The sequence below is a fragment of the Melospiza melodia genome, chromosome 16 (genome assembly GCF_035770615.1).
Source record: "Melospiza melodia melodia isolate bMelMel2 chromosome 16, bMelMel2.pri, whole genome shotgun sequence".
Classification (NCBI taxonomy): Eukaryota; Metazoa; Chordata; class Aves; order Passeriformes; family Passerellidae; genus Melospiza; species Melospiza melodia.
The window spans coordinates 10,911,541-10,927,298 of record NC_086209.1 but is presented as its reverse complement, the minus strand read 5'-3'; the positions used below and the strand labels follow the sequence as shown (position 1 = coordinate 10,927,298).

Below are 15,758 nucleotides of genomic sequence, written 5' to 3'. Positions count from 1 at the left end.
TTTCACTGTATTTTTTGATTTATTTCATTCTAGAAGTTGTCTGCTACAAAGGAAGAAAGAAAAGTAAGCTTGCACTTCAGACTGCTTTTTGAATATCTTTCTAATACAGTGGTGTTCCAGAAGATGATAAAGAAATGATAGCAGCTCCAGAAATACCAACTGATTTTACTCTCCTTCAGTAAGTGTTTTAAAAAATTGTTGTTTTGTTTGTAAAAGTATTGTGTCTTTTTTGTGCTATGGTTTACTTTCTCTTGGAAACAAGGAAACATAATAAAACGTGGTGTTATATTTTTATTTTCTATTGAGAAGTTGGTAAAACCATTTTAAAAATTTTAATTGAGTATTAATTCAACAGTAACTTAAATCAGATAAAAAAAAATTAAAAAACCTATATTTTAAATCAAGTAGTTGAAATATTTGCCCTTAACTGGAGTGAGTCACTTAATATGTAAAATATGCCATTCCAAATGCTTTAGTTAAAGCCAAATTAATGGCTTCCCTCAGGCATCAGTTCCTTGGTGTTCTTGACATAATTTTACTAAGCCTTTTGTCTTCCCACAATTTTTAAGAAACTGACATTTGAGTTTCTAGGATTTAGAATTAGGTACAGATTACACTTTTGTTTAGAGAAGTAAAGTGATTATTTTAAGCAGACCAAAAGAATCCAGTTCATCACCTTTGGTGTTGACTTACTAGACTGAGAGCATACTGTGATTTTATGTAATATATTTAAGAATGTTTCTGATGAAATGTGTGAATGGTTTGTCTTTTTATCCTTGCAGGGAGTCTGAAACACACTTCTCTTCAGATACAGACTTTGAGGATATTGAAGGAAAAAACCAAAAACAAGGCAAAGGCAAAGTATGTTCACTCTTTGGGGATACTGAAACGTTTCTACTATTATAAATTGAAGAGTTTAGCACTTTGTTTGAAGTTGAATGAGCAAGAAGGAATATTTTCTGAAAATGCCAGTGAAGAGAGTTCATATTTGTATTTGCATGGAAATGCTTCCTCCTGACTGTTCCTGTATTATTTCCTTAATGCTCTGAAGGCATAAGGGAGGCAGGGGAGGAAAGGATAAGCTTTGATTTGATCAATCTCTTGGCTTATTTTCCATCCTATACTTAAATTCATCATGTATTCTGTGTTTTTTAGTTTGAAAAGCAAACAGAACAATAATTCAGCTAAGAGTTCTTTAACAGTTGCAGACAGGAGGTTACAGTAGTGGGGTGGGAGGTGTAAACCCAGTCCCCAGCCCTTGTCTCCCTTCCTGGGACAGTTGTCCCCCTCATGTGCCTTTCACAGGCTGTACAGCAGGTGTGGCTCCTTCCCTGCCGTGCTGGCCTGGGCTGTGACCCTCATGGGCACCCCCTGAGCCTGCACCAGGGCAGAGACCTGTTTGTGGAGAGGTGCTGATGGATTTTATACAATGGTCATGTCATTTGTACTTTATGCTCTTTCTACAGACACACCTGTCTGCTCTTCCTCATCCCCACTTGCCAACTCAGTCAGATGAAAAAACAAAAGGTTAATGAATTGCAGAGGAGACTTTGTGATGTGTTAAGGAAATTGCCTTAGCTGTTTAAAAGGAAATATGTATAATCTGTTTTACAATTTAAACACGAGAAAGATCTGTGTTGTACACTATCACTAATGACATATTTAGTTGCTTAAAGATTTTAAATGAAGGAGGAGCCTGTAGTGTTCTTGTGGGTCTCTGTATCACTCAGGATCAGCTGTTCTCAACTTTTGAATTTTTATTTTATATATACATAAACATACACACAGGGACACACAGATACACTGACATTTAAAAAATATGGTTGCTGAAAATCCAAGGCCTTGCCTATATTTTTATGGTATGGATAATGATTTCTCTTTTTGAATACTTCATGATAATTAAATAAAGCCTCTTGTATGTGTGCTTGCAGACCTGTAAAAAAGGAAAAAAAGGACCAGCAGAGAAGGGAAAAAGTGGAAACGGAGGGGGGAAACCCGGTGGTCCCAATCGGATGAATGGACATCACCAACAGAATGGTGTGGAAAACATGATGCTCTTTGAAGTAGTTAAAATGGGCAAGAGTGCTATGCAGGTAAGGCCTGGGATAGCTCTTTGGCTGGGATGTAGATACAATTTAAATATAACAATATTTTCTTCTACATGCAGTTTAATCAAATGAAGTCTAAAGTAATTTTTCCCCTTCAATTTGCTGTTTTTACTTCTATATAAGAATAAAAATAAAGTGGTTTTGCTTTGTTGATTTTTGAATTTTAATGAATTGATTTTTCATTTCTAAATGTTATTCATGAATAATCACATATGAAATGATGAAATTTGTACTACAATTCAAAATAAGTTTTTGGTATCCTGAACAAAGAAAGGTTATTTTAGATTGCATAACTTTAAAGTCCTTCTTTTGTGGTGGTAACTAAATACAAATGTGGCTTAGACTTATTGTTGTCATAGAACTTAACAAGAATCTGTAGTTTTTACATGCATCCAGAGCTTAGATTATCTGAAAATAAATAGTTGCTTCTCTTCTCTCATGCAAAGTAAAATCGTAGCTAAAACTTACAAGCTCCTTTTTAAATTTCCTGACCCAAATTCCAGCCAATTACAGTGTAGCAATACACTCTGGCCAAGTCAACTTAGGGTAGATTTAACCCCTTCAAGTATCTACATTAGGTACTCCCCCCACTGCATTTACTAACAGGATGGAAGTCAGACTATTAAGAAATACAGCACTGCTTTTGTTGGTTTTTTGAAATATTCAGGTAGGTAACTGGAGTGTTTGCTTGGCTGTGAGTCTCCCAGTCGAGATAGGGTTAAAGTATAATAAGTGTAAGCCTGTCAGCCATGAAGCTTTGCTGCTGACTCACTCATGTGACTCCTGGCAGTGTGGAGGAAAGACTATCTTTAGCTCTGGAAATCTGGAGTTGCTGCTCCTGTAATACACATGCAGGAAGCTGGGTTGCTGTGCAGTTCTCTCAAGGTTTACAGCTGGGAACAAGAACAAATTACTTGGATGTATTTGCACAGAGAAATTCTGATTTCCCCATCATTGGTTTTGTTCTATTTCAAAGCAGATGGAAAAGCAATACTTCTCTAACTGTTGCTCTGTGTGCAGCTTGTTCAGCCAGTAATCAGTAATTGTATCTTCATGAATTTTTAACTGTTTAAAATTATATACAGTCAAAATATTTTGCTTTCTAAGGGCAAAATGAACCTTTGCCAGGTCTGATTACTTTGTTGAATTGGGAAATTGATACCTGAATTGTGGTCAATTTTTTTAAAACTAGGAAGAAAAAAAATTTCTCTAATTATTTTTAAACTAAAGTCCATTTCAGCAGTCAGAGTACAAATTTTCCTCCATGGCCCTCAGTGTTTGCTTATCTGGGAAAATTTTGGTAATAATTTTAAGCTAACTGTTTTATTTTAAATTCTATTCTGTACCTTCTGATTTGGTTGACAAGGTGCTGTTAAGTAATGGCTTGGACTTGACGACCTCAAAGGTCTTTTCCAATGGAATCCATTCTGTGATCCTGTGAATTGGTGTCTCTTCCCTGGCAGAAAGTGGTGGTTCATTCACTGAAACAAAATGTTTCATGAAACAACTGTTTTGCTGGCACTTCTTTAAATTGAATAGATTCTGAACACAAGGCTGCCTAATGGAAATATTTATTCCATTCCTATCATTCTTCAGTTCTTACATGATGGCCTTCTTTAGAAGCCGAATTTGTTTTCTCCAAATTTCATTCATCCCTTCAGGTCAGTCCACTCAGGTCCAGTTCATAGGTTCTTTTCCTCCTAGAAAGAGCATGACAGCTTCACTTTGAGTTTTTCATTGTTTTTGTTGTGCTGACAAACAGTTGTGCATGACACTATAAACAATCTGAGATTCAGGGAAGAGGGATTTAGCTGTATCTCTGTTCAGAAATTTTTCTTCAATATGTTTTATTTATCCTCACAGCAATATTGGCTGTGAGAGTGAGCACTGAGAATACAGACAAGGAAGCCTTGGAGATGGTGCATAGTCCAGCTGTCTTTTGAAATTCTGAATTACTCCATCATTTAGGGAAGGGTACTGACATATTAAAAGAAGTCAAACATGAAAACTTGATACTACAGCGAGTCTCTTGTACCTATGTTAATAAAATTGTCTGTCTGTGTTTTATGACCTTGGCAGTAGATGGTTTGTACTCTACAAATGGATGGTTAAAACATAATTGCATGTAAATTCTGTTTTCTCAAAATGATTTTCACAGGTTTAGTCGCTTCACATTAAGGTCTTTTAATAAAATGTGCTTATTCCTCTTTGGCTTAGTGACTATAGAGTAATTAACATCCATGGAGTGTAGGGCAGTGCTGTTCATCCTGTTATGGCAAATGTGGATGAAGCAAAGTTCATCCAAGGGACACATTTTTTGAAGAATATAGGGAGCTGTAGCTCTTGGAATTGAATGTACAAATAATATCTTCAAAGAAATATCAATGGCTTGGCACAGCAGGGGGAGGGTGTAAATAAAAAACCTGATTCTGTAAAATACCCCAATTATTTTTTGGGTTCTTCCCAAAAGTGTTACTGTAGAAGGATGTGGTATTCCTGTGCTTTATGTTCAGGTGTCAGTTTTGTACTGGTATATGTTTATAGAATAAAATAAGTTCTTGAGAACATACAGCAGTAAAAGGACATTTAAACATTTAGTTTTGTATAATCAAAAAAGAGAGTTTTCAAGTTACTTAAAGTGATGAAGAAGAATTACTTACTTGAAAGCAGTTAAGTAACAATGTCTTCAATTTATGAAAACTGAGCAGTGCCTTTTTGTTTTCTTTCAGTCTGTAGTGGATGACTGGATAGAGTCATACAAACATGACCGAGATATAGCACTTCTTGATCTCATCAACTTCTTTATTCAGTGTTCAGGCTGCAAAGGTAAGATACTCAATTGGTTACTCATCCATTGAAGCAATATTACAGCATGATTCTCAGTCTTTGCTTTCATACCACTGAGGCTGTAAGACTGCTTCATCCCCAGAGCTAGTTTACATTTTCAGGTTCGTGGAGTTAAACAAGTATTTCTGAATGTGGGAGCAGGAGGTTTCGAAATCCTATAATGTAGTTTAAAGTGTTGATTAAGCCTTTTGTATTTACAGCAGATAGAAATCAGTACTGGTACTTAACATGTGCTGCTTCTTCTTTTGTTCCTGCTATTATTTCAGAAAATCATTTCTCCTCTCACTAGTAGTTCAGGGTATTCAGGCTTGGAATTCTAATTTGGATGTACCTGTGTTTCATCATTGATTAAAGTTGCTTCATAGCTTTTGTAGACATGCTTGTTTCAAAAGATATTATGAAGAGCTTTATGGTAGCCTGTCTACAGTAAGGTTGTGTTTCCATATTTTTTTCTTTATTTTCTGATTTTTCTTTCCTCATTTCCATGTCCTCCATTCTTTTATCTCTCACCTCCTCTTGAAGAGAAGGTAACTTGCCTTGCAGTGTCACTGTGCTTGGTAGAGGAGGACTGGATGTAATTTGTTCTGCTCAAGTGCTTCTCTGTCCTGATAAACTTTTAAATGAGTATGAATCTCCAGAAAGCGAACAGTGTTCCTCAGAGGTTATCTGCACTTTCAGGAATAGTGACCTTTTGATTTCTGTTACAAGATAAAGCTGCAGAATCCTTTAATGATTTCTGTGATGACCCTTGTCATGAATTTTTCCAGTAAACTTTGGGAGGTCTAACAATTTGAGGCCAAGACAAATAGAAATTTTATGCAAGTGCTCTGTTTATTATAGTGCAGAAGAGAAGAAGTAGCAATACAGCTGTTGGAAATTGTCTTGCACTATTTAGAATCTTGAGTCCCCAAAGGTCACTTCAGATGGTGAAGTGAATGCTCTCTGGTACAGAGGCCTGGCACAAGTACCTTTGACTTCTGATTGAGTGAATGAGTAAATTCTAGATGTGTGTGTACATGCACACAAATACACTTCTTAAGAAGAATAAGACTAAACCCCACATAAATAAAAGGGGTTATGTATGTGTTATACAGGAATGATAGAAGAAAAAAAAGTGAAATTTATTAAAAATATACATGTGTAATCAGTAGGTTTGGTGAAAATGGGTTATTTTGACATTGTAGCAGGAGGTATGTCATCTGCCATCTACAGCTTTCAAATTAACAGTGCTAATGACCTAATATCTAAATTGTAGGAGTTGTTACAGCAGAGATGTTCCGACATATGCAGAATTCTGAAATTATCCGAAAAATGACTGAAGAATTTGATGAGGTAATTTAATGAAGTGCTGGTTATGTATTCATTTTTATTTTCCTTTTACCTGTCCTAATCTGGCTGGATCACGATTATTTCAAGACATTTGTTTCAAGAATATGGAGTTACAAATTTTATGAATGAAAATGTTTAACTCTTATTTCACTGAACTTAAAAGACTAAGAAGTAAAGCTCTGCATGTATGCAACTTATTTTATTAATGGTTTAAGAAATCAATATTGACTTTCAGTTTTTGAGTAGTGGGAACTCCTACTTTGGTGGCACTGGGGGATGCCTCCCTATCTTGCTGTTTATATGGGGCCTTATATTGTCTCTTAAAATGGTTGCTGAATTTATTTCTATGCATTCATTTATCTACAAATCGTGGGGATTTAAATTTGATTGTTTTCCAGTTGAAGACTAATGCTTTTCCTTTGATGGAGATTATAATTTTATCCCTTTAAATTGTCACTTTCTGTTCCACAGAGTGTTGGGGTAAATGAGATGTATTGGTTTCTTTTTTTTTTTTTTTTGATGGGTGATGGGGTTCTTTTTGTTTTGCTTGTTTTTTTGTAGTTTTTATTTTGTTTTTGTTTTGGGTTTTTTTGTTTGTTTCATTTGGCTTTCATTTGTTTTTGATTTTCCTGGGTTTGAGTGGTGTTCCTTTCATCCTGTGTTCAGAGAATGTAAATGTAGCTTTGAAACCTCTGCTCCGAATTTGTCTAGTACAGACACAATTCTCTCCACTGCCACTCCTCCAATAATTAAAAATATCAATAACTCTGAGGAGATAATGTAATATCCTTGTCTTTAAAGGAATTTTAGTATTCCTTAAAACTACCTCAATGCATAAATAGATTTGACTACTCTAAGGCAATATTGTGTGAAATTCATAAAGCCACACCTGGGACTGTTGGTACATGGGTTTTTTTATCACTATGTCATGCTGACTCTTTATTGTAATAGAATTCTAATGAGCAGCTCTCAGATTTCTAATCCCTTTTCATAGATACTTACTTTATTTTTCAACCTGTTTTGTTGCTCAGCCTCTAAAGAAACTGTTCACAGTGGCAGTGACACAAACGATTCTTTATTTGTCCCTGTCATTTCACCATGATTTGTAAAGGCTCCCATATCAGGAGAGGGCACACATTTGTTATATTTGAGGTGTTGTAGTAGGTAATTTTATGCCTTAGGAAGTTTAAGTCTGTTATGTAATCATTTCCCTGTCAACTTCCTTATGATCCCAACCCGTTCCTAAACTTGTCCCCTAACTGTTCGTATGATGATTCTAGTGTAGCAAAGATTTGTAAGGCAAATAATTTTTTTCCATTTACTTTGTGTCAAACAAAAAAGAGGAACTAGTAGTTAGAATGTTGTCTTTGTGTTATAACAAGCCTCAGCTGCAAAGTATATTCATATTTATGGAATCATATTCTTCTGATGTATCATTTTTAAGGCCTCTGAGATTTTGGCTTTAAAGTTGCACGTATCTCTTCTTAATCTTTATTTAATGAAATAACTTTTAAAGTGTTTGAAAGAATTTCCTTTTCTGTGTTTTAATAGGATAGTGGAGATTATCCACTAACTATGGCTGGCCCCCAGTGGAAAAAGTTCAAATCCAGTTTTTGTGAGTTCATTGGCGTGCTCGTCCGACAGTGTCAGTACAGCATCATCTATGATGAGTACATGATGGACACTGTCATTTCCCTGCTCACAGGCCTGTCAGACTCACAGGTCAGAGCCTTTCGGCACACTAGCACACTGGCAGGTCAGTGAATTCTATTTATTTGGGTATTACTATTAATTACATTTATTTGGGTATTGCTTACATTTAATGTTTTGTGTTGCACAGAACAGAATTACTCTGCTTGAACTTCTTGATATTCAACATTCAACTTGTGTTTTATTTTGTGATAGTTTTCATCTTTGGGACAGCTTTTTATCTTGGATTTTTGTTACTAGAAACACAGCACTATTTTTAAACATTCTAGCTCTCTGGTATTTTAATTTTTGTTACCTTTAGTAGAAAAGTAAATAGAAGGAAATCTAGTTGATTCTACTAGATTGTCTTTGATCATAAATAAGGGTGTAGGTGTCTTTTAATCTCAAATGCAGTTGAACCTGTTCATGCTCTGCATTAAGTCAAACAGAAGTTGTAGTTTATGTTGGATGCAATTTTTACTACAAACTGAAATTGTGCTACATATTGAGGCCATGGTGCTATGTAAAGTAGCATTTCCATTCTTTGCATTAGAAATCATTAAAATAATTTTTTCATCAGTAATACAGTCTCTAAATTTATTTGTGTTGTATGTAATTGACCTCTTCATACAATTTTTTCCCAGTATGTTAATTGTGAAGAAATCCTTTATGAGTTAAGTATGGAATGTTTCAAAGAAACATGTATTTGTGTGGACAGAGGATGAGCTTCTTGGATAAGGGAGTCTTAAACTTGCACTGATAACTGAGGAAGGATAGTGAATGGCATTGTGTGGCTGTCAGCTTATGTGAGATTATGGTAACAATTTTACTTTGAGCGAGGTAAAATGAGGCAGAGTGTGAAACTGAGGTTTTGCCACACAGGAAGTAATTATTGTTAGCTTCTCTTGACCTGGCTGATTTACAGCTGGCTTCAGTCCTGTCTGTCATGTCTGTCAGTCCTTCTGCATACTTGATAGCCCTCTTGAATTTACATTAGCACACTGCACATGGGGCTGCTGCTGTGTGACTTCTACCAGCCAGAGCATTTCTTATGGAGAGAGAAACAGCGCTTTTTATTTCAGGAGAATTTACAGATTCTACTGTATCATCAGTTTTGACTGTTGCGCTATATGACTTAATACAATTCTAGGTCTTAAAAAGCAAGTTATTACCTTTGTTTTTTTTTTTTTTAAATTGGAGTTGTGCCTGAATAAAAGTTGCAGAAATTGCCCTGTTGCGTGTTAGTTTCCTTCAAACAAAATATTTTTTATAAGCCATGTGTTTTCATTTGTTCACATCAGCAGTGAATTCTGTTGGTTTTGTGTGTTCGTCTGAGTTTTAGTATTTGCATTGTTGAAGATCATATTTTATATGGAAAAGAGTGCCAGCAAAATCCTTGTATCCATATTTACTGGTACTTCTGTTAGTTTCAGCTTCTGTGATTAACTCAGACTTGTTCTTTAGTCTTGGAGATCACAGTGTGAGATGATATTTCAATGTAACTGCATGTCTTTAAGCCTTGCTCGTTAGCTTTATGCTGGTGATACATGCACAGGAATTTTCAGTGTCTGCTCTGCCAGTGCAAGCCCTTTTATGCCTTACTACAGAAGCTCACATGGCAAGCAAGTACACAATTGATCACCTTTTACTTTCTGAAAAAGGAGTATTTGTCTGCACTCTTTTAAAAAGGGTTGAGCTAAAAATAAAAGGACACAAAAATCCCACGCAAGTGTGTTGTATATTTTGGTTTTCTAGCTTGTAGTCGGCTAATGGGCTTTCTCTGCTTCTGCTAATAAATGAATCTTTTGAAAACCTGCACCTTTTAAAAATTAAATTGAGTAGAAAAGACTGATGTGATATGGTGGTGTTGGTTGTCTAAGACATTTCCTTTTGAAGAAAAAAAATTCTTATATGTTTAAGACTGAATGGTATCAGTCTAACTGACTCTGATAACATTATTCTAGTATTTCTTGGGCTAAGTTTATTAATCTTACGTTCTTCCTTCATTTTGGGGAGGAAACAGGTCCTGTATCTCTCAATTCAATACTAATAATGTATATATAATAAAACTAATGCTTAAAACATTAAAGAAGTGATAAAAAAGAACAGAATAGCAATATTGCATCTATTGTGTTGATAAATAATGATGTAGTGCTTGGTAAAACATTGCCTAAGTTTGTGTATCAGAAAATTACACTAAATATATTTTCATAGATACAGCAAGGGTTCACCAGAAGAGGTGTCAAGATTTTTCTTCTAAGTTTTCTTAGATCAGGTAACCTTTTAAATAATCCTTATTCTTTTCACTTACTTTTGTAGCCATGAAACTAATGACTGCTTTAGTGAATGTGGCATTAAATCTAAGTATTAACATGGACAACACACAGCGGCAGTATGAAGCAGAACGAAATAAAATCATTGGGAAACGAGCTAATGATAGGCTGGAACTCTTACTACAGAAGAGAAAAGAGGTTAGTCCAACTAAGTATTCATAAATATGAATGTTCATAAATGGCCACTAATAATTAATCTTGTTTTCTAATTGGTTTTGGTAGTTATCTATCTCTAGCTCTTCAGGTTGTTCATATTTAATGCTTAAACAACTTTGCAAGGTGCTTCCTACTGTCTGGTTTTCTGTAAAAAGAAGTAAATGTAGAGTCTTAAAAATAGTAGTGTTGCAGTGAGGTTAGTGAGAGAGATTGCAATCAGTAATAGATACATTTTTGTTGTATTTCTTGAGGAGTTTCCTACATTTAGCTCAAATATGTATTGAAAGTTACCACACATTGACAGGTTTTGGCTTCTAGAGAAGATCTCCGTGATCTTGGAGCAAAATACTGCTTTTATAATGTCAGTAATGATCTCAGCAGAAAATGTATTTAAAGGCTTCAGATAAGGCTTTTTTCATGTACAGAAAGCACTATCAAAGTTGAAAATGCAGTCTACTTCTGTTTTCTTTCTTTTGTGTGAAAGAGACTTGCTGATTCATTGCTGACAATGTTGTCTTGTTGAAAGCCCTTATTCAATCAGGTTTCAGTTTGTACTGTTGGGGCAATTGGTGGTTTGGTTTTTTGTTTTTTGGGTGATGGTGGTGATGTTTGTTTTCTTTTAGGTTTTTGGTTTTTAGATGTTAGGAATAACTTCTTCATGATCAAAGGAAACATCTCACCTGTGCTCTTCAGCATTTGTACTGTTACCTGTTAAGGACTTTTTTTCCTGACAGTTGAGACAAACTAACAAGCTTGCCTTCTGATCACCTCCCAAAGATCTTGCAGTTCGAGACTGATCTCTGAACAAGCCATTCAATGTAGTTTTGTTAAATATGTGTGCAGGGCCTGTCCTAGTGTGAGTGATACATAGATATGTAAAAAAGCAATGATGTTACTAGAAAATTAAATCAGGCTTTCTTACAAATTAAGAAGGGCCTTTCAGAAACACAAGATGTCTTTGTTACACTTGAAGAACAGTTTCCCAGTAACAAGAATTACTAAAATTTGTATACTGTGGTAGGTATAATTTCTTAAATAATAGCATATTGTACTGTGAAACAGATCTGTGAAAGGATTTAATGGTCATATTGTAAATGTTAATTTAGTTTGTCTAGCATCAGCACCATCTGATCTGACTGTAAAAGTGCTGCTCACTGTTTATGTACTCTCTACATTCTTTCAGCTTCAAGAAAATCAGGATGAAATAGAAAACATGATGAATGCAATATTTAAGGGTGTTTTTGTGCATAGATATCGGTAAGTTTCTCTCAGTAAGTAATGTGTAGCATCATTAATTTATTCTGGAAGCTGGGGGCAGATTATTTCTAATTATTCATCTCTTTGAACTTACTGCCCCACTTCTCTCCACAGAGATGCAATTGCTGAAATAAGAGCCATCTGCATAGAGGAGATTGGAATATGGATGAAAATGTACAGTGATGCCTTCCTCAATGACAGCTACTTAAAATATGTGGGATGGACTATGCATGACAAGGTAAACGGCACAGAGCAAAAGGAGCAGAACTCCTTGGTTTTAGTTATTGATCTTTCCAGACTAGGTTTGGATCTCTTAACTGTTTGAGTTGATCACTGCTGTCCTTATCACTCAGAAGTACTGGCATTTCAAAATGCATATAAGCCAGACTTGAATGTTTTTAGAGAGTACATATAGATTTTTTTTAAAGAAACTGTTATTTGTAGGCAAATGGTGTTTTCTATTTATTTATTGCTGATGCAAACTTCTAGTTCATCATGCTCAACTGTTTCAAGTTAACACATCATCCCTATAGCCTGGCAGTACTCTGTTTTGTCAAGTTATGAAACTCTGGCATTCTCATCTAGCTGCAAAAAGTATGGGAAAAACCCCCTTTTGTGCTGGTTAGTGCCTGAAGCTGTTATTTACCGACTACCACCTAGAGATTATTCTCTGCTTGGAGAGGTCAATATGGTTTACAAATACTCCCTGACTCATTATTGAGTCAGCACATCGCCTCAGTTCTTGCATCAGAAACTTCAAGCTGTTGAATTTTAAGTGAAAGAACTGAGGGATGCTTAGTCTTGCTGTGCTGTTCATTGGCTTGGTGTAAAAACCCAGTAACCTCTGGCAGTGGAGTGAGGTCATCTTTACCTTAGAACATGTTCTCTGCTGAAGCAGATCTTGTATTTCAAGAGGAGTATTGCTCTCTTTATCTATGTAATAATTTTGATTGAACAAGGAGTGGTCATCTATGATACAAATATCTTGAGTGTTTAGAAAGAATGAAACAGATGTATTTAGTTTTATGGAGATGGTAACTGCAGGAAGACCTTGGGGGGTTTTGTTAGTTTTTGTTGCTTCACTGCCTTGTTACAAAGAAGGTTATATCCTTATGTCATTAACATGATTATTCGTAGAGTATTGTGACAGCATTTAATCTTTGTTTTTGAATTAATTCTCACTATAAAAGAAGCTTATCCTGTATGACATGAAGATCACATCAGTATCCTATATTTGACTTTTAATTCAGTTCTTACTTTTATTTTAGCAAGGAGAAGTAAGACTCAAATGCCTAACTGCTTTGCAAGGGCTTTACTATAATAAGGAACTTAATTCCAAATTGGAACTCTTCACCAGTCGGTTCAAGGTTAGTGTTATTTCTTACTTTGAGTACATATGATTTTTTTAAAAGTTGCATTACACATCTTTCCTCTTCAAAAATATTTTCTTTTATGTTCTTAGGATAGAATTGTGTCTATGACTCTTGACAAAGAATATGACGTTGCAGTCCAAGCAATAAAATTACTCACTCTTGTTTTACAGTAAGTACATGTATATTTCCTTATCTGACATATAACAAATATCAAAACTTCAGTGTTGGCCTTGTGGGTGAGGCCAGCAGCATGACACTTCAGATAATCTGAAGGCTGTAGAAATGTCTGTGCATCTTACACTCAAAGAAAATGAAATTCCAAAAGTAATCTGTCTAGAACAGTGTTACTGCTTATCTCCCTCAGTTCAGTAGGTGTAAGGGCTAGGGACTTATAGTTAAAACCTATCATGGAAGGGTTGAAATGAAGAACACAGAATATATTGAATGTTACACAGTAGTTGAACTCCTGAGCATAACCTTCTGGCAATAGCTCATACTTCATCAATGTGTTTTGTTCAGGCAGACTTTGGAGCTAAGACTGGAGTTTTAGGATGATAAATTGAAGGAAAAGGTTTAGCTTCTCATTCATTTCCATCTCCCTCATTAGAGTTCATACTTTGTTGACTCAGCCTTTTTGGTTTTTTCTTTCTTTCTTTCTTTTCTTCTTCCCATCCCTACCCCTAGGAGTAGTGAAGAAGTTCTGACTGCAGAAGACTGTGAAAATGTCTACCACCTGGTTTATTCAGCTCATCGGCCAGTGGCAGTTGCCGCAGGGGAATTTCTTTATAAAAAGTAAGATGGAGAAATTACAGTTAACTTCTTGGTCCTGTAGATTTGTGTGCATTAATATGATGGTTCTCATTAGATTTAATCAAGAGAAGGAAAAAATGAAACATAAAGTGGCCTTAAGAAAGAAGAGACAATGTAATATTACTCTATTTTCTAAACTGCTGTAGTTTTTCCAAATGGGAAATAGAAGTTTGGACTTCATTTGAAAGCTTGTTCCTTCAGGGAATAGAATAAAAATGTTCCTATGTCTTCTCCTTTCCCATTCTCCCTGTGAAACATCTTAAAATGCTTATGTAGTTTGGGCCCTAAAACTTGGGCTTCAATCAGGAGTGTTTTCCCATTTGTAGTTCCTCCCCTGTGCCTGCCTCTTCCCCATTGTCCCATACGACCATTTCATAAAATATTTTCATTTAAAAAATCCACTAAAAAGCCAGCATGTCAGGTGTGTAGGAGAACAAAATAGAGTTTCCATCTAATATTTTTCAGACCTCCTTTCAATATTTCTTAGCTGCTTTAAAGTCTCTTGTAGGGAGGTTCAGAAAATAGCATTTGCTGAGGAGGAGCATAGGACCTCAAGCACCTGCAATTATCATTGATGTTTGTAAAGCATTTTGTTGTAATCATACATCCCACTGGAAACAGTCAGTGGCATATTAACTCAGCATATATAAAATGCATATTTGAAATTGTTCAAATGATACTTGTCCCAGATTACTTCCTTTCAAAGTAAAATATGGAGCAAAGCAACAAGGTATTTAGTGTGTAAAAACCTTGGAAGGTTTTTCACATCTTGATGTGAATTGACTATGGTGAAGGCAATGAAGAAGAAAGTTGTCAAGAAATAATTTTTCTTTTAGGCTTTTCAGCCGCAGAGATACTGAAGATGATGGAATTCTCAAAAGGAGAGGAAGACAAAGTCCAAATGCTAATCTTGTGAAGACATTAGTGTTTTTCTTTTTGGAAAGTGAAGTAAGTTGAGTTTCAGGGATGTCCTTGTTTTTGTGGTGTGTGTGTGTGGGGTTTTTGTTGTTGTTCTAATTTTTGTCAGTTAAATTTTGTTGGTTGTTTTTTTTCCCACTCATTGGTTAATTACCATGGTCCATGTCCTGGTTTTCTTGTTGTTGGAGCAACATGGGGGTCAAAAGACTGTTTTGTAAGGCTGTGTTTGTTTGAAAGACATGTCAGTACAGTATTGAGACAGGCTATGAGTGCTACTCGGACAAACATGATGATGTGTAAGTGTAAAGAAATTATGAATTGATAGATTTAAAAGGGGACAGAGAAAAAAAGCAAAAAATCCCACAATCCCTACTCACCTATCCCCCAGGTTCAGACAGATTTTGTAGCACTACTCATTGTAGCTGTTGATCTGGATTAATCTTTTTAAGTTAATTGGGGAAGAAAATCTTCTGTTTAACTAGAGAGCTTGCAAAACTTGCTCTGTATTTTTGCCACAGGCAGGAGCCAAGCATGAGAAACACTCTGTATTATAGTTCTGTAATAATCTTCATTGCTGATAAAATACTTAAATATATTCTTATTTTAGTTGCATGAACATGCTGCTTATCTTGTGGACAGCATGTGGGACTGTGCAACAGACCTCTTGAAGGACTGGGAATGTATGAACAGTCTTCTGCTGGAGGAGCCTCTCAATGGAGAAGAACGTAAGAGATTTTTGTAGATCTTTGTTTATATTGCTGTGCAGTTTTTGTTAGGCTTGAAATAAGGAAAAAATATGTTTACAAATATTTTCTTTGTTTCCATGACTATAAAAAGTCACTAATACCAATTATGAAATGTGAGGAAGTGTAGAAAGAGATCACCACCTGATACGGAAGTGTTACACAAGAGCCATGGTTAGAAGAAAAGAGAAGGAA

The 15,758-nt window shown here is 35.5% G+C and overlaps 1 protein-coding gene across 4 annotated transcripts in view; it reads left to right on the top strand.

The window, feature by feature from the left end:
• Positions 1-15,758, top strand: part of STAG2 (STAG2 cohesin complex component) — a 73,100-nt gene that overhangs the window by 36,313 nt on the left and 21,029 nt on the right. For all 4 annotated transcript variants that reach the window (XM_063170588.1, XM_063170585.1, XM_063170586.1 and 1 more), the window contains exons 2-15: positions 34-178; positions 783-861; positions 1,932-2,093; positions 4,838-4,934; positions 6,211-6,287; positions 7,836-8,040; positions 10,293-10,444; positions 11,646-11,719; positions 11,834-11,957; positions 12,988-13,086; positions 13,182-13,261; positions 13,777-13,884; positions 14,739-14,850; positions 15,428-15,545. In XM_063170588.1, coding sequence (XP_063026658.1) covers positions 135-178; positions 783-861; positions 1,932-2,093; positions 4,838-4,934; positions 6,211-6,287; positions 7,836-8,040; positions 10,293-10,444; positions 11,646-11,719; positions 11,834-11,957; positions 12,988-13,086; positions 13,182-13,261; positions 13,777-13,884; positions 14,739-14,850; positions 15,428-15,545 — 1,531 coding nt within the window. In that variant the 5' untranslated portion in view covers positions 34-134. The remainder of the gene's footprint in view (positions 1-33; positions 179-782; positions 862-1,931; positions 2,094-4,837; positions 4,935-6,210; positions 6,288-7,835; positions 8,041-10,292; positions 10,445-11,645; positions 11,720-11,833; positions 11,958-12,987; positions 13,087-13,181; positions 13,262-13,776; positions 13,885-14,738; positions 14,851-15,427; positions 15,546-15,758) is intronic.